General features: G+C 40.6%; 1 protein-coding gene across 4 annotated transcripts in view; it reads right to left on the bottom strand.

The window, feature by feature from the left end:
• Positions 1–12159, bottom strand: part of unc5c (unc-5 netrin receptor C) — a 299504-nt gene extending 287345 nt beyond the window's left edge. For all 4 annotated transcript variants that reach the window (XM_034191664.1, XM_034191665.1, XM_034191666.1 and 1 more), the window contains exon 1: positions 11736–12159. In XM_034191664.1, coding sequence (XP_034047555.1) covers positions 11736–11847 — 112 coding nt within the window. In that variant the 5' untranslated portion in view covers positions 11848–12159. The remainder of the gene's footprint in view (positions 1–11735) is intronic.
• Positions 12160–21057: the final 8898 nt, after the last annotated feature.

Genomic DNA, 21057 nt, shown 5'->3' with positions numbered 1-21057 from the left:
CGCAAACAAAGTGTAAATACAAAGAAAAAGTGACGATGCGGTGGGAAAGTGGACGTGTGTTTATGACACGGAACTCAAACATGTTGAGGCGATTTTGCAGAAGAGAGAATGCAGCTACTCTGGTTAGCTGTGTAGGCTAACACAGCTAACCAGCAAAACCTGCACTTTTCGCGAATGTTTCAGTGATTGCAGCCGAAAACAAAACTACACCATTTATCTATGTACAGTTATACTGTGTATATATTGCACAATGGTACTGGCTGTCCCCATGCTTGGTCAAATCCCACGATATCACGCATTGTTGAAAGGAGACTGCGATGCCCTATTGACTGTGGAGCTCATTCTTGTTCCAAGCAGAAGATCAGGCCCCTCTTCACCGTCACATGGCCAGGACGGTAAGGTAAGCGGCTAATTATATAACTGGCCATGTTATAAAGTCTCTTTACATAAGGCAGTGAGGTGAACATGTATACTGTTACCTCCGTAGGGATCCTCTCCATGCTACCAGATGCATCTAATGCCATTTCTTCTTCAGTGGTGACAAGTAGTGGTTTCTTGTGTTTTTAGGTTTCCCTGTACAAATACATGATGTAGCTGAGTAACCCATTACAGTGTTTGCATTGTAAATCACTACGGCACAGATTCAAACAGTTTTTGTCTCAAAAACGCCAAAAAAAAAAAAAAAATATATATATATATATATATATATATATATTTATTTATTTGTTTTTTGGAAAAAATGTCAGTTCCCCTTTAACTGACAATCACGAAAGCAGGTGCCTCCACTAACCATCCAGCAGGTGGCAGTGTGTCTACAGAATATTACACAGACAAATCAAAGTTGCTCTTTCAATCACTGATGCTTCAAAGTTCACCAGATAGAACAAGGTTTGCCCTCATTATGTGTTCTTTTAATTTTTTGGAGTTACAAGATGATGACCTTTATTGTTTTTAAGTTTTTGTCTACACAAGCTGGCTGGGATGCACTAACACTCATTCACCCACTCATCTACATTTCTGCTGTCCAAGACCTACGTCATTACCAGGGCAGGGAATAAACCCATCAGTGGAGGTAATTATGCCTCCCAGAGGAGTTATAGGAGCAAAAATTAATAAATAAACTATGTAAGGAAAAAGTTGCTTCTACCAAACATCATTTTGTTCTGCATTACTCCTCAAACAGCTACTTACCTGCACTTACGCTCACATGTTTTTTTGCTCATTTCCTCTTAGGACCACAAAAATGCAGGAGAACTTTAGCGGTTGAGCACCAAGGGGGAGGTCAGGATGCCAGAATGCCAAATTAAAGGGCAGCAGTGGAGTGTGTACTTATACTCACTCATGATGTACTCTTGTCAGTCCTGCTGCTTATAATGGCACGAGAAGGGCCACTTAACTCATAATCACTCCCCCTTCTCTCTCTCTCTCTCATTCTCCCGCTCTCTCTCTCGACCCCCCCCCCCCCCCCCCCTTGGCTCTGACTTCCAGTCTCCCTCACTCCACCTGGTCAGCTCTAATCTCTAATCATAAATGAACTGCAGATCGGGGGGGGGGGGGGGGAAGCACGGCCGGCGGTCAACACCCCCCCCCCCCACCCCCTTTGGCTGGGATCCTGTAATCACAGCGCTCTTGGCGAGCACGAGGCCGACCAGCTTCTGAATGAGAAATGACTCAAGCACTAATACTCAACTTTGAAGAGAGTCATTTTCTGGCAGAGGGGAAATCACAGGTAGGAAATTAGGTCACTGCAGCCATCATCCGTGCCATCATTACCCCCATTATCTAGGAGCTTGATTGAATATAGGCCTCTGTACAATTATTTTAATATGCTGCGCACTGGCTGAAAAGCAGAACATGCCGCAGCGAGTCAGTAATCGATGCATTTTGACCAGCTTACCTCCTGACAGACCTCTCAGTTAGGGCACATGCATTATAGGTGGTGCAGACAGTTCAAACTGCTGGCACTGATATATGAAGCAAATGTGGAAGTGGTAAAATATGTAGTCCCTCAATTGACCTTTTGACCTGACTGCAAAAGCGACTCAATCCTCTGAAACACACCCATGTTAAAACTCCCAATTTTACAGCAGAAATAAACATGTTTACAAATTGCTACCAAAAAAAAAAAAAAAACTTTCAGTCTCTGTAACTAGTTTCCTTGTTCACAATAACTCTACATTGGATGAATTTTTATACAACTCATCACTTTAAGATATTTTAAGCCATAAAGCTGTGTATGATAGGATGTTTGAATGACAGGTAGTGTGCATCGGAGGTTTATTCCCGGTTGGTCTACTCCCATTTTGTGTACACTAAAAGTCCCACTTCGTCTACAGCTCGGTTCCAGGTTGGTCTACTCCCATTTGGTCTACTCTTAGGAAAGTACATAAATTCCATTTTATTTACTCCCATTTTGTTTTGGATTTTTATGCAAATGAAAGTAAAAATTCAACTTTTAGTTGATAATTTCCTTAATTTCATACAAAGAAATAAAAACTAACTTCTACGACATCCTAAAAACTAGCTTTCTAAATAAACTAAAAGAGTAATATTATATTAATGACTTATTTTTGTCTTTAAATATAGCAACTGATACAAATACAAAAGAAACTCCAGCCTAACCCTAACCCTAAATTAAAATACTGGAAAAAAAATATTTTGGAAATTGGGGGCATTTCAAAAATTCTAATTTCAAATTCAAATGTATTAATTTATATAGCACCAATTCAAATTTATTAATTTATATAGCACCAATTCATGGTATTTTTGGTTTATCTATTCTTTGAAACCTCTTATAATTCAAAATCTTGTAAATAATTAAGAAAAAAAAATCAGGAAAATAGGAGAGTAGATGAAATGGCACTACTCTACATTTCTGAGAGTAGACAAAATGGGAGTAGACGAACTGAGAGCAGACCAAATGGGAAGTAGATGAAATGGGAGTAGACCAACCGGGAAGTTACGGCATCAGAAACAACACCCCGCTAACAATGGCTGCTAGCTGTTGTGGACTCAACCATCTTCGTCTTTGCTAAGCATTTTATTTCAAATATCTGAGCTAATATGGCTTACTGTGCGGTGAACTGTACTAACCCACCATATAAAAAAATTGGCACACCAAAGTTTCCTTTGACTAAATTTTTGTTATTATTTAATTTATATGTTAGCACTATTTAGTATGTAGCTCAGCTTGGTGACATTAACTCCATTGATGGTGCCACAGGTACGAAAGAATATATCAGTCATTGTTTTAAATACCAGCACCCAAGCCGCCTGTTATGAAACCCGCCACCCAGTCTGCCGAATAACCTCTACTCAAACACCTAAGCCAAAGTTAGCCCATTAGCCTTAGCTTATTTGCTCCAAGATTTGGGGCGTATTCTGTTTCATTCATCCTGCCCAGATCACACCAGTCTTACAACACTCCACGTCTTTACCCACTTAAGGGATTGGGTAGGTGGAGTCCAGCACTACAGAGATGGCGACATTTGGAGCCGCCCCATTTTGAGCTTCAAACCCGCTCTTCAGAAAACCTATGGGTGACGTCGCAGAGGTTTTTGTCGAGGTTATATACAGTCTGGCAGACACCCAGGTTGGCCTTCCTGGCACAGGCCTGCTCATCAAGTACTCCTACTCATCGTGCGCCGTGCTAATAGACTGCTAATAGAAGTGAATGTTGCACTGTGAAGCTCCCCTGTAGTTGAGAGTGTAACACCCAGTGATTAATGACACTATGTCCTCTCCTCCTCCCTCTGTCTGTCCCCGTCCTCCATATCCTGCTTTCACCCCAAGAGTTTCCTCCACTTATCTTTCTGTCCCATTTGCCTCTTTTGTGTCCTTGCGATCACCCTCTTCTTACCGCTGTCATTGCCTCGGGAGAGAAGGAAGATGGGAGCGCTCCGGAATCCAAAGTCATTATTAAAGTCTCTTACAGTCAAGTTTTTCTTGCAAAGCGTGAGCTACCACCGCCACCTGCATCCGTTTCTTGGATGCGTGTCAGCATCAGCATTGCTAAATCCAGGATAAAGTGATGTTCACAGAACTTGGTGTGACAGTTTGGTGTGACTGACAACCAAACCTACTTCATTTTAGTTTAGATCCATGTTACAGTTTCTTGATCGGACATCACTGATCAAACCTATCATTGATTAGATTATGGGAATGATCCAGAAAGAGGGCTGAGCAAGGACAAACACAACTGTGCAAAAATATTAGTGTCATGCATTCAAAATACAACTTTTATATCTTATGAGAAAAAAACTGTTTACATTAAATATGGAATTAGTTTGTTCAGTCTATCCTGTGGTTTTCCAAGAATGTCATGTTGATAAATTCATGATTCATTAATTAATATTATTCTGCTTGTTATCTTTATGGAAATGTCAGATTTAATCATTTACTGACATAATAATGAAGGGAAAACAAATGTATACTGAAACATACTGGGGTGCTTAAGACTTTAGAATGATGTTGTATAAGGTCCCACTGTTGCGATGCTGCTGGGGGTATACGCTCTTGTGATCATTTTGGTGTATGACTGTTTATTCTGACAGGATAGCTTAAGAATGCCTCCCAAGATTTTGATCAAACTTGGCAGATACTTTGTGCTTATCTATGCAAAGAACAGATTTGATTTTGGACACGATCAATCAAAGAATAGGGTCAAATTTCCAGCCCCTGCTAATATATAGGTAAAGGAAAAATGGTCAGTTTTGTGGCAATGACTTCAGATATTCTATTTTTTGTAAACTTGTCTGTTTAACCCTCTGAGGGCCTTTTCAACTCTGTTTTTCATCGTGTTCCTGTTAATAGATCAGCAATGGAATATCACACAGACTTCATTCAAGCACTTCCTGAAACTACAGAATGTCACCTCTTGTTTCAATCCCTGTTGTGGACAATCTTTTCCTCACAACCAATCCTAGAGCCTGGAGAATATCACAAGAGTCTGTGTCTCTCTTCCTGCCTGTTGCGTCAACAGGCTCATTTCAGAGAACACGATTCTCTGTTCGGGACTCAGATTGATTCACACTGGTACTAAACCCTTATAAATATTAAACAAAAAAGGTCCTGTCAGCCTTTTTATTTATTCCTATAGACAATGCATACTGTCATAAACAAACTTGTGGATGGGCCATATTTTTCCCTGTCAGAATCTACAAGCTCCTTTATTAACCATGATTCATAAACACATGTCCTTTTTAATTCCGGAAAGGCGATGTTGCTAGAATCCAATTTCATAAAATGTACTTTTTAAAATACATTTATTTATTCAAATTTATATTGGCATCATGCCCATTGGTATGATTTTGATCAAATGTTTGTGAAAAGATACAAGAGAAACCATTACATTTTAGGGAAGAATGCCAAAAAGCAATGGCAATATGATTTTTCATTTTTATATTTCAATAGGCATTGGAGAAGGCATGGACTTATATGAATGTCATTCTAGTTTTACAAAGCTTGACAATTCCAGCAGGATTACAGCCACAACCCAGATAGTTACACACTAGCAAGTGCAAAGCCGGCCACTATACGGATACTGCATCCGTGAACAAAGTATATTGTGATTCATTACTGCAACCTGTGTTTACCTTGAATGTATTCAAGGTCAACTCAAGATCAAATTAAAACCTGCATATTGTAAGCACACATGAATTCCCATCCATGTCTTAGTAACCTTGGATCTATTGCTGCTGATTCATTTGCTTTGGGTAAAAATTTTGACCTTGTGCTGTGACCTTGTCGTTTGATCATTCAACTTGAAAATTTAATGGGTTCATCCTTGGGTGGGTCTTAACTTGTGCATACAATTTGGTTAATATTCCTCTATTAGTGTTTGAGATATCCTGTGGAAAGTCACACAAATGCACGAACACATACATATACAAAAAACATTAAGACCATATGATTGTTATGGTCTTATTTACAATACTCAATGAAAGATTTGGGGGAGGGGATGACTCTGAAAATAAGCTAATTTACAAAAGGGAATAATCATGTGGGAGATTTACTAAAACATGTATTCTTCAGGCAAATTAAGATGGATAACTCCACAAATGAAGACATTAAATTAGTGACTGGGGATCCATAATGCGGTGGCTAAACAAAGACAGTGACAGCACTTTCTACGAGCACAACAGACGGTATGCCGACCCGTTAAATGACTGCAAAACTCTTCCCACTTCTAAAATAGCACCGTGTACATATTTTTTGCCTTCATAACATTAGTATGTGACATCAAGTGGAGAAGGGAGGCAAACTCAGCAGCCACTTTTCACAGTAATTATCACTCACTCCCATAGTCCGCCTGTAGCTCAGCGAGAAACCAGCACGCTGCTCTGACCCTGGGCGGCTCTGTCAGACCGTACTGCACACACCGCCCTCGTGCTGAATCTTAATTTCCTTCAATTACTCCAAATTGCTTAAATGTACAGTACGTATCGTATGTGCGTCATATTGGCATGCGGCTGACTGACGCTGGTCGTTCACAAGCATCACACAATGTACTCATTGTGTACAAACGCCCCTGTTTATAGAAGGAGCTCCACGGTTGTAACTTTAGCGGCCCCAGTGGAGCCAGTTGTCCGGCCAGTGGGAAGCCTGTGAGAATAATAATAATAATAAAAATAATGCCTGAAATAACATTTACCTGTATTTAAAAAAAAATATTTTTTAAAAAGTTCAGATTTGTGTGAAACGGACACAGAAAAAGCCTCGCTGTGCGGTGAGTCACCAGTGTACATTAAAGAGCCTTTAGTGTTTCCCTCCATAAAGAACCCTCAGAGGACACATCATCAGAAAGTGGAGACAGACAGAGTCGGGCATTTTTGGAAAAAGTGAAGTAATCCCAGGAAGGCCCACACCCGGGCCTGGCCACCGGCATCCACACTGTGTCAGTGGGTGGGGAACAGTAAGGTGCAGAATAAGGCCACTTTCACAAATTTGACCTTCTCATCATTCACTCAACGTGCAAAACGAGATGATTTTCTGAATGCTGAGGACATAATCTGTCTCAATTTTTTGAAGGTTTAGAAATCCTCCCTCTTCATGTGCTCACACTTGAAGTAAATTTAATATGTGAACTCAATAAAGAAACAGTATTTTTTTTTTTTTTTTTGCTCAAATTCACTCAGTGGTGTGAAATTAAATATTAATATTTGGTACATTCATATTTACTTGCCATAATTACAAATCAGATTTTCCCAGCTTAAAAAAAAACACCTTTTACAAGCATCGCTTTTGCAGTTAACCAATTTATTTTTAATAAAAAGTGGAATTATACTCAATTTTTTTCTTTATAAATACATGTGCACACATTTTTGATGAAAATTGTTCTCAACACTGCTAAAAATGTTCTTAATGCAGTTTCTCCCGACGATGAAATGAAAAATTCACAGCAAATGAAGCAGTCCTGAAGCCACGCCCATGACAACTGTGATTGGTCAGTTCATTTTGTGATGCAGCAGGTTGAATTTCAGCAACCTTCAGTAGAGAATTTAGAAATAGTATAAAAGCATCAAACTCTAAACATACAGTATTGCACAAAAAACTTAGTCACATTTAAAGTGGATAAAAAAAAAGTTAATGCTGCTAAATATGTGGGATTCATAAACAAATTTAAAATATAAAAATATGAAGTTTCACTTTTCTGCATAAACAGTGTTATGTCATATTTCAAATATCGTTATGAAATTTTTTATGGAAGATTCATATTCTGATAGGCAAGACCTGACTCAGTTTTCAAGGTTATAGGCCAAACGTCAAAGTCAGGAAAAATCTTGGAAAACTGGAAAAATCCCTATCCTTTAACGGTGAACACATTTTCAAGAATTCATAACGCTGCAAAAAAATATTGAATTTCTTTCATATTTGACAACATTATATAGGATGGTATCCTTTATCAACTGACAAAGTTTGACCCAGATCTGATCTGGATTACAGTTTTTGTGGCCATTTAAATTTAACTTTGAAAACCCTATTTAATGTATTTTTACATTATATCTTAATCAAACATGCCCCATTTACTCTCATATTTGAATGTGAGGTATAGACTGGCACTCACTATTGTCTGACAAAGTTTGATCTGGATCTGATCCGGATTACAGATTTTGTGGCCATTTAAATTTAACATTGAAAACCTACTTAATGTATATTTTACATTATATCTTTAAAAAAACGTGCCCCAATCACTTTCAAATTTGAAAGTGAGGTGCAGACTGGCACTCACTAGCGTCTGACAAAGTTTGATCTGGATCTGATCCGGATTACAGATTTTGTGGCCATTTAAATTTAACATTGAAAACCCTATTTAATGTATATTTTACATTATATCTTAATCAAACATGCCCCATTCACTCTCATATTTGACAGTGAGGTGCAGACTGGCACTCACTATCGTCTGACAAAGCTGGATCCTGATCTGATACGGATTGTGGATTTTGTGGACATTTGAATTTAATATTGCAAAGCTTGAAAAGACAGTGAACAGCAAAAAATAAAAATAAAAATGAAGTACTGTTAGAGATATGGACAATTTTTCAGTAGAAGGCATCTTTAATATGCTTGTGAAAAAAAAAATCTGACACACTCCATTGTCATTTTGAACAGCCGACACAGCCGATCAGCACGCCACAGTGCTGGTATCGTTTGCCGGAATGCCAGATGCACATCTGTTCCTCCAGTGAGGTTTTCCAGTGGAGCTCCTGTCACAGAACTGACTCAACCTGTCTCATTTGTGAAGAGTTCAGCGGGTTAATGAGACCTCTTATGTCCCGGCGTTCAATTCTGTCTCTCTGAAATGAGAGCGAGTCGGATTCCACCTCGAAAGATACACTGGAACAGCAGGATGAAATCCACACCGCCGTCACAAACCGTGTTCTAATCCAGTCCACAATGAAACGTGGAGAAAAGGGAGGAAAAAAAAGGGGGCAGCGTTCCATTTCTGCACACAGAGCTGCAGGTAAGTGAGCCAGTGCAGCTACCAGTTGTTTTACACTGAACAAGTGACTCTCCCGTGATTTGGAAATGTGTAGCGTTCACCCCACGGATCCCCAAAATAGCAATGCCATTAATTAGTCTGCAACAACGTTCTCCTGCTGTATCGACTTCTTAATGGACAGAGGAGAACCTTGTTCGAGTTCCCACCCAGTCAATGACTCGGGCCTCTCTGGGGCTCTATGTGGGGTATTATGTCATCTCACCCCGACCCGCAGAAACCGGACCTGAGCTACTCTGGTTCGGCCTCTGCGGCTCATTAACAATGTAGGAGAGAGAGAGAGAGCAAGAGAGGGACGGTGCTCTGGAGCAGCGTGCACAGCCCCTCACGAGGAAAATGGTGCACGACCTTTAATATAAAGGTGGTATCAGTTTCAAAATAAAACACACCCAATCACTGTGATTCTCTTTAATGTAACTTTGTCTTGATTTAAATCTGCTGAGCACTTTTTTTTTGGGGGGGGGGGGGGGGGGAGTTGTGCTTGCAGCCAAAAAAAAGAGCACATTTGCCAGTAACATGGATAAACTGATAATATCAAATTTTTCAGGATAGCTTTCAACCAGTTCACTGGGTTGGGTTTTTGTGTCAAGGTTAAAGGTCAGCATCACTGGCCTCCCCTTTTTTTTGTCTTAAAATTAGCTTGTGAGGTCAATAACGTCTGTCGTGTTTGTTACGGTGGCCGAGTCAAACAATGCTATATGATGTTAAGTTACTGGAGACATATATATATATATATATATATATATATATATATATATATATATATATATATATACACATATATATATATATATATACACATATATAAACACAAATTGCTTGTGAGCATGAAAATATGTGCAAAACATGCCTGATTGTCAGCATATAGTCTTCAGAAGCCCGATTCCAACAACATAATTGATTTCACATTCAAAAGGTCAAAGGTCAAGAACACTGGAAGCTCAACCCAATCCAAATTGCTTGCCAGTATGAAAACCTGTCCTGCACACCACTGTTAGCTAACCCGCTGTGTTTGTACACCAATTTCCAAAAACCCTTGGGCTGAGAAAGTCAAAGGTCAAGAACACTGACTGCTTCCCCCCCTCAACATAAAAAGCTTGTGGCTACAACAACCTGCCCTGCAGCTTCCTGACTGTTTGCGAGCTTGCTTTATTTCTTAGCCTGATTCAAAGAACTACACAGATGTTGGGCCCAAAATGTCAATATCACATCACAGGAAGACTTTTTTTTTTCCTTTTTCTTCTTCTTTTTGCAAAAACTTGCTTTGTAAGTGACAAATATTTACCTGATGTACGCACTTTTTCTGGCTGTTAGCCTGAAGATTCAAAAATGTGTAAGTGGGTGTGGCTAAGATTAGAAGCAATTATATAATGCCTAAATAGATCCGTGTCATTTGATTGGTGGTTTTTGTGTCACATGATATGGATTATTCGTACCATTTGCCATTGTATTCCATTTACTGTGCAATTTTGGTTCTATACATTCTGTGGTACTGCACACACACCACACTGCGCGCACTCTAGCGGCAACGGCGCTTAGCTGAAAAACATACATGGCAGGGTTTGTTTTTGCACAACATCAGGTACGAACTACACCGTCAGGATTGTTTCTGAACTATCTGATTGTTTTTCCAAGTATAATTAATAAAATATCAAATGACAAGGATCTATTTTAGGTGTTATATAAAACAAATAATGAATGCTTTTTCATCTGTGCAATGATAAGTATATTTCATTTGGCGAAAGATAAAATGTTCCATTCTTACCAGTGCACTCATAAACATTCATTATTTGTATATTAAACTGTCCAGCTGCTTTGGAATAGTGCTGAACCCAAGAATTTTATTTATTTGTCAACACACATTTACATTAATTTATCATGAGATAATGTCCAGTCTATCTGTCAATCCATGGATATATTTATACGTAAAACCAGTGGGGTTAACACTGGCGAAGGGCCTGCAGTGTCTCCACAAAAGCATATAGTATGCAGTCTGGGGTACTGAGTACTCCTGTAGTTTACTGAGAGTATACCTCAAATATATTTATAGCCCACAGAACAGCAGACAGACCACAGATGTGACACACAAACACTTTCAGAAACACTGTGGCAAATGCACTGCATTTATATAGCACTTTTCCCCACGGAAGATGTCCAAATTTCACATTTATATCAAAACAACACGGATTATTTGGTGAATAACTGCGTTAAACTGGAATCTGATGACGATGAAGCCAGTAAAACATTCTGATATGAGCTTTCTCAGAGATTTCCTGTGAGAAAAATAATAACAGACTCATGAAAATATGATTTCAATTAATATCCACTTTCCCAACTATAATCTGCAGGAAAGTACGCGTGAAAACGCAGAATAGATTTAATTGTTCTTCCTTCCCAGAGTAATTCTTTTGACATAGCTTTTTGTCTATTTGTTTACACTTTTCTTTTAAATTTTCTATTTTCTGGATGTTTGGTATTTAAGCGCATGTTGGAAATGGAGCGGGGGTGATTCATTTGATCTGATCTGAACACTTATAAACATAACGTGACCTTTATTCATTTTTATTTTTTTACTGGTAAATATACCAAAAATAAAAATCCATGTAATTTGTCTGACATGAGTTTTTTTTTTGTTGTTTGTTTTTTTTTGGAGATGGATAGATAAACGCTCGCAGCCACAGTTTGTAGTAAAACTTTTACACACTCCAGCCAAGTTCAGAGGGCGACAGAACGTTACCTTGAGCCACTCCGACGTGGATCAGGACCAAGAGCAGAAGCCGGGACGCGGTCATCACCTCGGCACAGGAGCTCCGCACTCGTCCTCCTCCTGTGACAGTTTGCGCACCCATGATGAGGAGTCAAACTCCGCGCTCAGTCAAGGAAAAAAAAAAAAAAAAACCCAAAACAAAACAACAACAACAAAAAAACAGATTTTAAACAAGAATTAAAAAAAAAAAACAAGGCGCTCAGATCGAAGAACTGTCCGAACCCCGTGCGCTCTGCGTAAAATTAAATCCAGCTGCGCGTTTTCTCACACCAAGTGTGACAGAACCGGCGTGTGCGCCGCCGCCGGGGAGGATGTTGCGCTAAAATCTGCCTCCGTCTTCCTTTAAATGTTCTCCAAAAGGTGCTGCTCGATGTCTCGATGGCACACTCATGCTCCGAGTCACCCCCTCCAAAAAGAAAAGGAACATAAAAAATAATCTAACTCCTCCGATCCTCTGTCTCTGCCTTTCGGGAATGGATGCGAGTGTGCGTGCGTGCGCCGCGCCTTGCGCTCCACAGACGGAGGAAGGCGCAGAGTCTCTGCGGGCTACCTGCTCCTCCAGCCAATCCGAGCTCTCCGCCGAGCGCTGCCGCTCCGTCAAAACCTGGCACGGAAGTGTGCACGGAATGGATGGCGCGTATTGATCCCATGATTGATTGAAGTCTTTGGTTCACCCATACATTAACTCTGCAGGTCTAAATTAGCCAGTGGGTGGCCGGAATTCCCATCCTCTGCAAAAAAGGAAGAAGAAGAAAAAAAATCTTCCCTTAGAAATCAGTTTGACATGTCAGGCTTAATTTATCTAACTGGAAGATGCCTTTCACTTATTTAAAGCGGTCATATTGCGTAAAATTCGATGTTATCCGCTGTTTCTAGTTGCAAAAGGTAGAATTTCATTTGAAACAGACTCAAGGCTCCAGTAGAGGTGGGTGGGAATTTTGGTATTGATCCGATACCAAGTAAATACAGGCCCAGTATCATCGATATCGATACGTTTTCATATTTAAGCTTCATAGATCCAAAGGATCTAAAAGACCTAGCACAGAATTTTGCCAAACATTGTACGTGACAACAAAATACTTTATTATCGCAATCAACATTTTTGTTTAAAAAATATCACTCAATATAACTTAAAACAAAATCTCCTGAGGTACAGGGCTGACAAACCACAATACAAGGGTGCGCTGCTCCGTGTTGTGTGACACAGCGCAGCGCTGCTCTTACAGAGAGGAGACTGTGATGAATCTGAGTAGCAGTCAGTGCGTGCGGGAGAGAAAAAAAAGCATGGGTATTGATCTTTTTACATGAGGATCGTTCAATATCAATACCAGCGTTGGTATCGATATTCGGATCGATCTGCCGACCTCTAGGCTCCAGAGTTTTGTGACTGTGTTAAACCATCCTGTCATTGCTAACACAGGGCACAAACAGCTCATTTTAGATTGTGTGACATATGTACATATGTCAAGGAAGTTGATTTTCTTGACTGTTGCTCTAAATCAGGGGTGGGCAACTTGTTCCAGAAAGGGCCAAAAGGGTGCAGGTTTTCTTTGCAGCCACTGACTCCACCAGGTGACTTCACTGATTAACTGATTCCATCTGCTCAAAGTGATATTAATCAGTGAAATCACCTGGTGGAGTCAGTGGCTGCAAAGAAAACCTGCAGCCTCTTGGCCCTTTCTGGAACAAGTTGCCCAACCCTGCTCTAAATTCTTGGTCACATTAACTTGAAGAGACTGAGGCAAAGCAACCAGCTGCCATTTATTTTTAGTCAGAGTGAGCATTTTACTTATCACATCAAATAATACATCATTAAATCCAGTGTTGCCACAGTTACTTTGAAAAGTTACTTTATTAGTTACGTTTTTAGTTACTTTACACAGTTACTCTATACACTTCCTTCATTAGCAGCTTTATGCAGTTACTTATAGGAGCTGCTGACAACTTGTCACTAAAAAGTGATCAGCAAAGAGGAATCAGCAAAGTAACTAATTAGCAAAGTAACTAACAGTTACTTTTCTGAGTACTCAATCTTAAAAATAACCAAGTTAGATTACTAGTTACTTTATTCATTATATTCAGCAGTTGCGGACAATTTGTCGGCAGCTGCTAATGAAGTAACTGTATAAAGTAAGTGTTTAAAGTAAATAATGAAGTAACTTTTCAAAGTTACCATGGCAACACTGAAAATCATATTTTCTATGCAACCAGCTATGCGTGACAAAAATTGACGAGGTCTATTTTATGCTAATTCTGAGCATTGCGGCATGGCATCTGCCAGTCTGAGTGAAAGTGATAACAGTGTGACGTATGTTGATTAGTCGCTCAGACAAATAGTCCAAGATGGCGGAATATGATCATAGACAGCTGTATTTCTGTATAAATCTAATATGTTTGCCATTTTCTTTAATATGTTGGAAAAGTTAGCGACAAATAAACACTTTTATATCTAAAAACCTGTTTTTGTCACCAAATAATACCATGGAAGTGATTTCCAAGACATCTTATGGAGATGTTAGCATGCTAATTAGCAATTCAGAAACATGGCCGTGACACAAGTCAATCAAACTCTGGTTCTGTCAAGGAGTCAAACGTGGAGGAAAAGCTCATAGTGATAGTGTCAGAGGTCCCCGTCCTTTATAATATATCATTAAACATTATGCACAATATCGCCATCTACTGTTCAATGCAAAGGAAGGCATTTCATTATGGAGGGAACAGCAGCCATTAGAGGCAAATTTTGTGTTTTTCGTCATCCAACAGTGTGGAATATGTGCACGGAACTCTGTGTCGAGACAAAAACAACAGGTGACAAATTTGTCTCTTACAGTTGCAAAACATAACTAATATTCACAAGTCTTTTTTCACTTATTTTTTAACAGCAAAGCAACTGAACCAACCCGTCAAACAAGCTTGAAATGAGGTGTTAGCTTTCCAAAGCTGGCACACGTCGCATACATGCCTCTCCGAAATCCACAACAAAAGTTACATTTTTCACAACTGTAGTGTGTGCTTGACAAGAGAAATTGCTGTCATTCCGTCCATCCTTCTGCATGGAAAAACCTTCCAAGTCCTAAAACTCAAGAACCGTTGTTGTTGTTGTCGTCCATTCAGCTGCTCCCGTATTTGTTCATGGTCACCACAGCAGAATGCAGCCAGATCCACATTGGTATTCGGCACAAGTTTTACGCCAGATGCGCTTTCTGACGTAACTCCAGTGTTACCTGGAGAAACACACACAGCAGCTGGTGTTCCAAAGAGGTCTCCCCTCCAAGTACTAACCAGATCCTACACTACTTAGCTTCTGAGATCTGATGGAATCAGGCTGACACAGAGCAGCAGACCGGCTGCAAAGCTCAAGAACCGTAAAACTCTGAAAAATCAACATTTTTATACATTAATACTGGGACGTCAAAGCTGTACCTGCAAAAAAAATTCATGCATTTCTGACATTCATAAATGCTTTTTTTTTTTTTTTTTTTTTTACTGAATTTTGGGTTTCAAATAGGAAATGTAAAGTAGCCCTGAAATGCTCACATCGCCCGCTAGATGGCGCCAAAACCGCTCAAATGTGCAGCAAGGTCTTTATTAATTCATTTGAGAATTTAACATTTGGTGAAAATAAGATGGGCTAACAGGGCTAAAATAGAAATTACTATGTAAACGGTCATCATTTACATAGTGATTTCTATGGGCACCTCCATGATGTCTGTTGTAGTATGTGCAAAGCAACTCCGTCCATTTGAAAATGAGGTATCAAAGCTTGCAAATACAAAGTGGAGCAGTACCTGTGGTAATTATGGGGGAACAGCCAAAGTTCAAGTGAGGTACAACAGCACATGCAGAAGACCCTCAAGAATGGAGGGGAATATTTTGAAGAGTTTTATATATAACCTCGTTATGAAGTATTTAATGGCCACACAGACCACCTTCTAAACTGCTGCTTAGGCTTTTGTTTCTTTTGTGATAGAAACATATTATGATTTCCTCCACCTTCACCATGTTTGATGTCCTCAAAGACATGTGCAAAACCCTCTAGTGGATCATTTTTGTTAACATCCATGCCAACATAAAGGATGTGTGGACATACACACATATGCAATGTAATTAGACCAAAAAATGAGCCTTCAAACCCAAAGACTCCAGCATCTGTTGTTAGAATGTCTTTTTGGTATCAGAGTGTGAGGTTTACTCGCTGCAAATCACCCGCTGGCCACAGTTATCTCCAGATTCCATAGTGTGAAGCAGATAGGACTCCAGGATTCCCACTGGATGGACACCAGTCCATCACAGATTATTTCCCCAACCAAGGCCAGTATCCATTTACAGCAGAGTGGCGTGGGACCATGCAGATGAACCTGGTGTCGCAGACCGAAAGGTCCCCCACTAAAAATCGGTCCCCCCGCCTTCACTGCGCATGTGTCACCTGGGATCACAGCAGCTCGTCTGAGTCTGACTCTCTTCACCCAAAGCGATCAAAAGGGATTAATGTGATTATTAACCATCAGGTGACAAAGTAAAACCTCTTATATCATTCTAAAGTCAGTTTTAAGCAGAAACGAGGCGAAACCCGGTGACGCTTTGAAATGACCGATGCACAGTGAATGCATCAGCTGGCAGCTCGCGTTGCCGTGGCGCTCTGCTCACTTCCTCTGTCTTTTATGATGAAATGATGCTGAATTTATGTGGGATGACTGTTGTACAAAAACTTCAGATATCTGTCGCTGAGATAGATGATGACTGGAGTGGAGTTTGAAGCAGAAACGAGGTGATAATCCGTGAACCGCAGCTAATGACGCATGCGCAGTGAAGGCAGGGAGGACTGATTTTTAGGGGGGACCGTTCTGTCGGCGACAACGAGCTCCAATGAGTTTGTGCCTTGTGCAACACGCCCATTATTAGAGATTTGGTTGGGGGGCGGGGGTGGCGGGGGGCGTTGCAAGCAAAAGCTCCTTTTAAAAGCAACAGTCACAGAAATAGTAGGTCATTTCTAACAGATAGGTAATTTGGTGTTTGTTTAGTGTTTATTTAATACAATTACAGTCAAACAATGGCAGGAAACAGGAAATGGAACAAAGGTGGTCCAGCCTGGAAATCAAACCTGGAATCTGTACTTCAGGTATCAGGTCCTGTCTGGGAGCGTGAACTGCTGCACCATACTGCCGTGTCCACCATCCCACAGAACCATCCTGGATCCTTGGTGGAATCTACCAAGGCAGACAACCCACTCATCCTCACCTCCCGACGGCAGCCATCTATCTGCCACAGCCAGGTGATACAAGGGTGACCTGCAGGCTTTTTCCATTTGTTGGGGTCCTCAACATTGAGGCACCTGCACACTGGATCGCACACCAAAAAAATGCATCACACGGTCAAAATGTCATAGCTGAGGTTCCTTCACAATGCAAGTAGCCCACATTATGTGAGACTCCATAACTAAGTTTCCAGAGAGATGAAGAAACTAAGACACGCAGCTGTTGCTTAAGGTCACTGATGAACATCTAGGTCTCGCATCTGGAGGACTTTTATTTTCTTGCAAAGGAGGGACTACATCTCTCGGCTGGCTTGGGAACGCCTTGGGATTCCCCCGGAGGAGCTGGGGGAGGTGTGTGTGGATCGGGAGGTCTGGGAGGCTTTGCTCGAGCTGCTCCCCCCGCGACCCGACTCCGGATAAAGCGGAAGAAAATGGATGGATGGATGGATGGATGGATGGATGGATGGATGGATGGATGGATGGATGGATGGATGGATGGGATAGTTGTTGCCAAACACTATCTCGCACTCTGAAAAGACTGAGAACCCAGAGACATCTGTAGACATTAGATATCTGGTGACCTACATTAACCTGCTGAAAAGGTACATATTATAACCGCTTTAAAAGTAATAAATGCCTATATCCAAACGGTGAAGAGTACCAACGTCAGCCTGTCACACACGCACACACACACGCATATGAATTTTGCTTTGCAGGGGTAAATTTGCTGCAGTGATTCTGATAAAAAGGCTGATGAGTAATTAGAAATGCATGACAGATGTCTGTGCAACACCCCCGACGGTTTGTGATTAATGTGAAATGTGAGCCTGACGGTATCTCCACAGCAAAATGAAATAAATGGACTGCATTTATATAGCGCTTTTCCATCTGCATCAGACGCTCAAAGCGCTTTACAATTATGCCTCACATTCACCCCGATGTCAGGGTGCTGCCATACAAGGCGCTCACTACACACCGGGAGCAATAGGGGATTAAAGGAAATGTATGATGACTTTTAAAATATGAATCTAATTTAAGAAGCATTTACTCTGGACCCCTCCATCTCAGTCTTTGAATGTGCAGTGATACCAGTGGGCTGCTGTCATCGTTGTGGCATTCAGCAAGCACGGCACTAGACTTTTTATTAATGGGGGGCACAAGAGGAGAAAAAAATTATTCAAAGCCAACAGTATATAATAAGTTTATATACTGTAGTCGTCAAACCTTTGGGCAAATCAAATTTGTCTTGAATACCATTGTTTATTTATTTATTTATTCATTTATTTAGTGTGTGTGTTTTTTTCTTTGTTGTTGTTGTTGTTATTTTTGTTTTTTGTTTTGTTTTTTTGTTTGTTTTTTTTTGCTTCAAACACAAAGAATTTGGAACCCTTGAGGTTTTACACTTCAATTGTGCTATGATGAATTTAAAATAAATAAGCTTATCCATATTAAAATTTCTGGGGGAAAAAAAGCTGTTTAAACTCACAGTGAAAACAAACCTGGACAACATAACACAAATTAAATAAAAATATCAGTGCCAAAATAATAGAATGTAGAAACATGAGCACCCCTTAGTATTGCAACTAATTCCGTACTGAGCCACTTTTCTTTAGACAAGTTATGGGTTGGATAAAGTGAATATTCTCAAGTCAACGAATATGTGTTGAAGCACAGTACTGTACAGTAAATCTCTGTAATATATGCAGGATGGGGGAAAAAATGAGTGACTGTGCGACAAGGACAGAGGTGAGGGAAGCCACCAAGACACTATGACAACTATGAAGGAGATAGAGTCTGACTTGTCAAACAGAACTGAGTGGAGTGACAAACCACCATCTTCTTGTAGGCTCTAGGCTTCTGAGGATGTGAATGGATTGAATGGACATAATGCAGTGCTAGTTTGTTGTGTGAGGAGTTACACAGCTTCATGGTGAAGTGGGAGACTGGAGCCTACATCCTTCCCTGTTCCACTCTACCAAAAAACTGTGACTCGTCACACAAAATTCTATAACTCCTTAAGTGGTTATAGGTGGCTTCCCTCACCTGTCTCCTTCTCGCATAGTCACTCAGGTTTTAAGAACTCCCTACACTACACAAATTTATCATACAGCACCATGGTGTTTGTATCTCTTAAAAATGGATGTAAATGGATTTCAGGACATACCGAGTGACTTGGAAAAAAGTTAATGTCCCCTGACTTGTCTTAAAACTGTAAAAGTGATGATCTACTGTGCTGTATTGAAGGGTGCTCATACTTACAGTGCATCCGGAAAGTCTTCCCAGTACTTCACTTTTTATGTTACAGCCTTATTCCAAAATGGAGTAAATTCATTTTTTCCCCTCAAAATTCTACCCACAACACCCTATAATGACAACATGAAAAAGATTTGTTTTTTTTTGTTTGTTTGTTTTGCAAATTTATTAAAAATTGAAAAACTAAGAAATCACATGAATGTAAGTATTCACAGCCTTTGCTCAATGTCAACTGTTGATGCACCTTTGGCAGCAATTACAGCCTCAAGTCTTTTGAATATGATGCCACAAGCTTGGTGCACCTATCTTGGGTCAGTTTTGTCCATTTGTCTTTGCAGCACCTCTCAAGCTCCATCAGGTTGGATGCAAAGCGTCGGAGCACAGCCATTTTCAGATCTCTCCAGAGATGTTCAATCGATTCAGGTCTGGACTCTGGCTGGACCACTCAAGGACATTCACAGAGTTCACGCTTCTGAAAAACATCCCCACAGCATGATGCTGCCACCACGTTTCACTATAGGGATGGTGTCGGGTTTCCTCCAAACATGACATCTGGCATTCACGCCAAAGAGATCAATCTTTGTCACATCAGAGCAGAGAATTTTGTTTATCATGGTCTGAGAGTCCTTCAGGTGCCTTTTGGCCAACTCCAGGTGGGTTCCTGTGTGCCTTTTACTAAGGAGTGGCTTCCATCTGGTCACTCTACCATACAGGTCTGATTGGTGGATTGCTGCAGAGATGGCTGTCCGTCTGGAAGGTTCTTCTCTCTCCACAGAGGAAAGCTGGAGTTCTGACAGAGCGACCATTGGGTTCTTGGTCACCTCCCTGACTAAGGTCCATCTCCTCTGTTTGCTCAGTTTAGATGGGTGGCCAGCTCTAGGAAGAGTCCCGGTGGATCTGAACTTCTTCCATTTACAGATAATGGAGGCCACTATGCCCATTGGGACCTTCAAAGCACCAGAAATGTTTCTGTACCCTTCCCCAGATTTGTGGCTTGAGACAATCCTGTCTCGGAGGTCTACAGACAGTTCCTTTGACTTCATGCTTCATTTGTTCTCTGACATGAACTGTCAACTGTGGAACCTTATATGTAGACAGGTGTGTGTCTTTCCAGATCATGTCCAATCAACTGCATTTACCCCAGGTGGACTCCAATTAAGCTGTAGAAACATCTCAAGGATAATCAGTGGAAACAGGATACACCTGAGCTCAATTCCTCATTCTTCAAAGCTTCATGGCCAAGGCTGTGAATACTTACACTCAACAAAAATATAAATGCAACACTTTTGGTTTTGCTCCCATTTTGTATGAGATGAACTCAAAGATCTAAAACTTTTTCCACATACACAATATCACCATTTCCCTCAAATATTGTTCACAAACCAGTCTAAATCTGTGATAGTGAGCACTTCTCCTTTGCTGAGATAATCCATCCCACCTCACAGGTGTGCCATATCAAGATGCTGATTAGACACCATGATTAGTGCACAGGTGTGCCTTAGACTGTCCACAATAAAAGGCCACTCTGAAAGGTGCAGTTTTATCACACAGCACAATGCCACAGATGTCGTAAGATTTGAGGGAGTGTGCAATTGGCATGCTGACAGCAGGAATGTCAACCAGAGCTGTTGCTCGTGTATTGAATGTTCATTTCTCTACCATAAGCCGTCTCCAAAGGCGTTTCAGAGAATTTGGCAGTACATCCAACCAGCCTCACAACCGCAGACCACGTGTAACCACACCAGCCCAGGACCTCCACATCCAGCATGTTCACCTCCAAGATCG

This window comes from Thalassophryne amazonica, chromosome 17, assembly GCF_902500255.1.
Source record: "Thalassophryne amazonica chromosome 17, fThaAma1.1, whole genome shotgun sequence".
NCBI lineage: Eukaryota > Metazoa > Chordata > Actinopteri > Batrachoidiformes > Batrachoididae > Thalassophryne > Thalassophryne amazonica.
The sequence above is the reverse complement of the archived record's forward strand: the minus strand, read 5'-3'. Positions and strand labels throughout refer to the sequence as shown.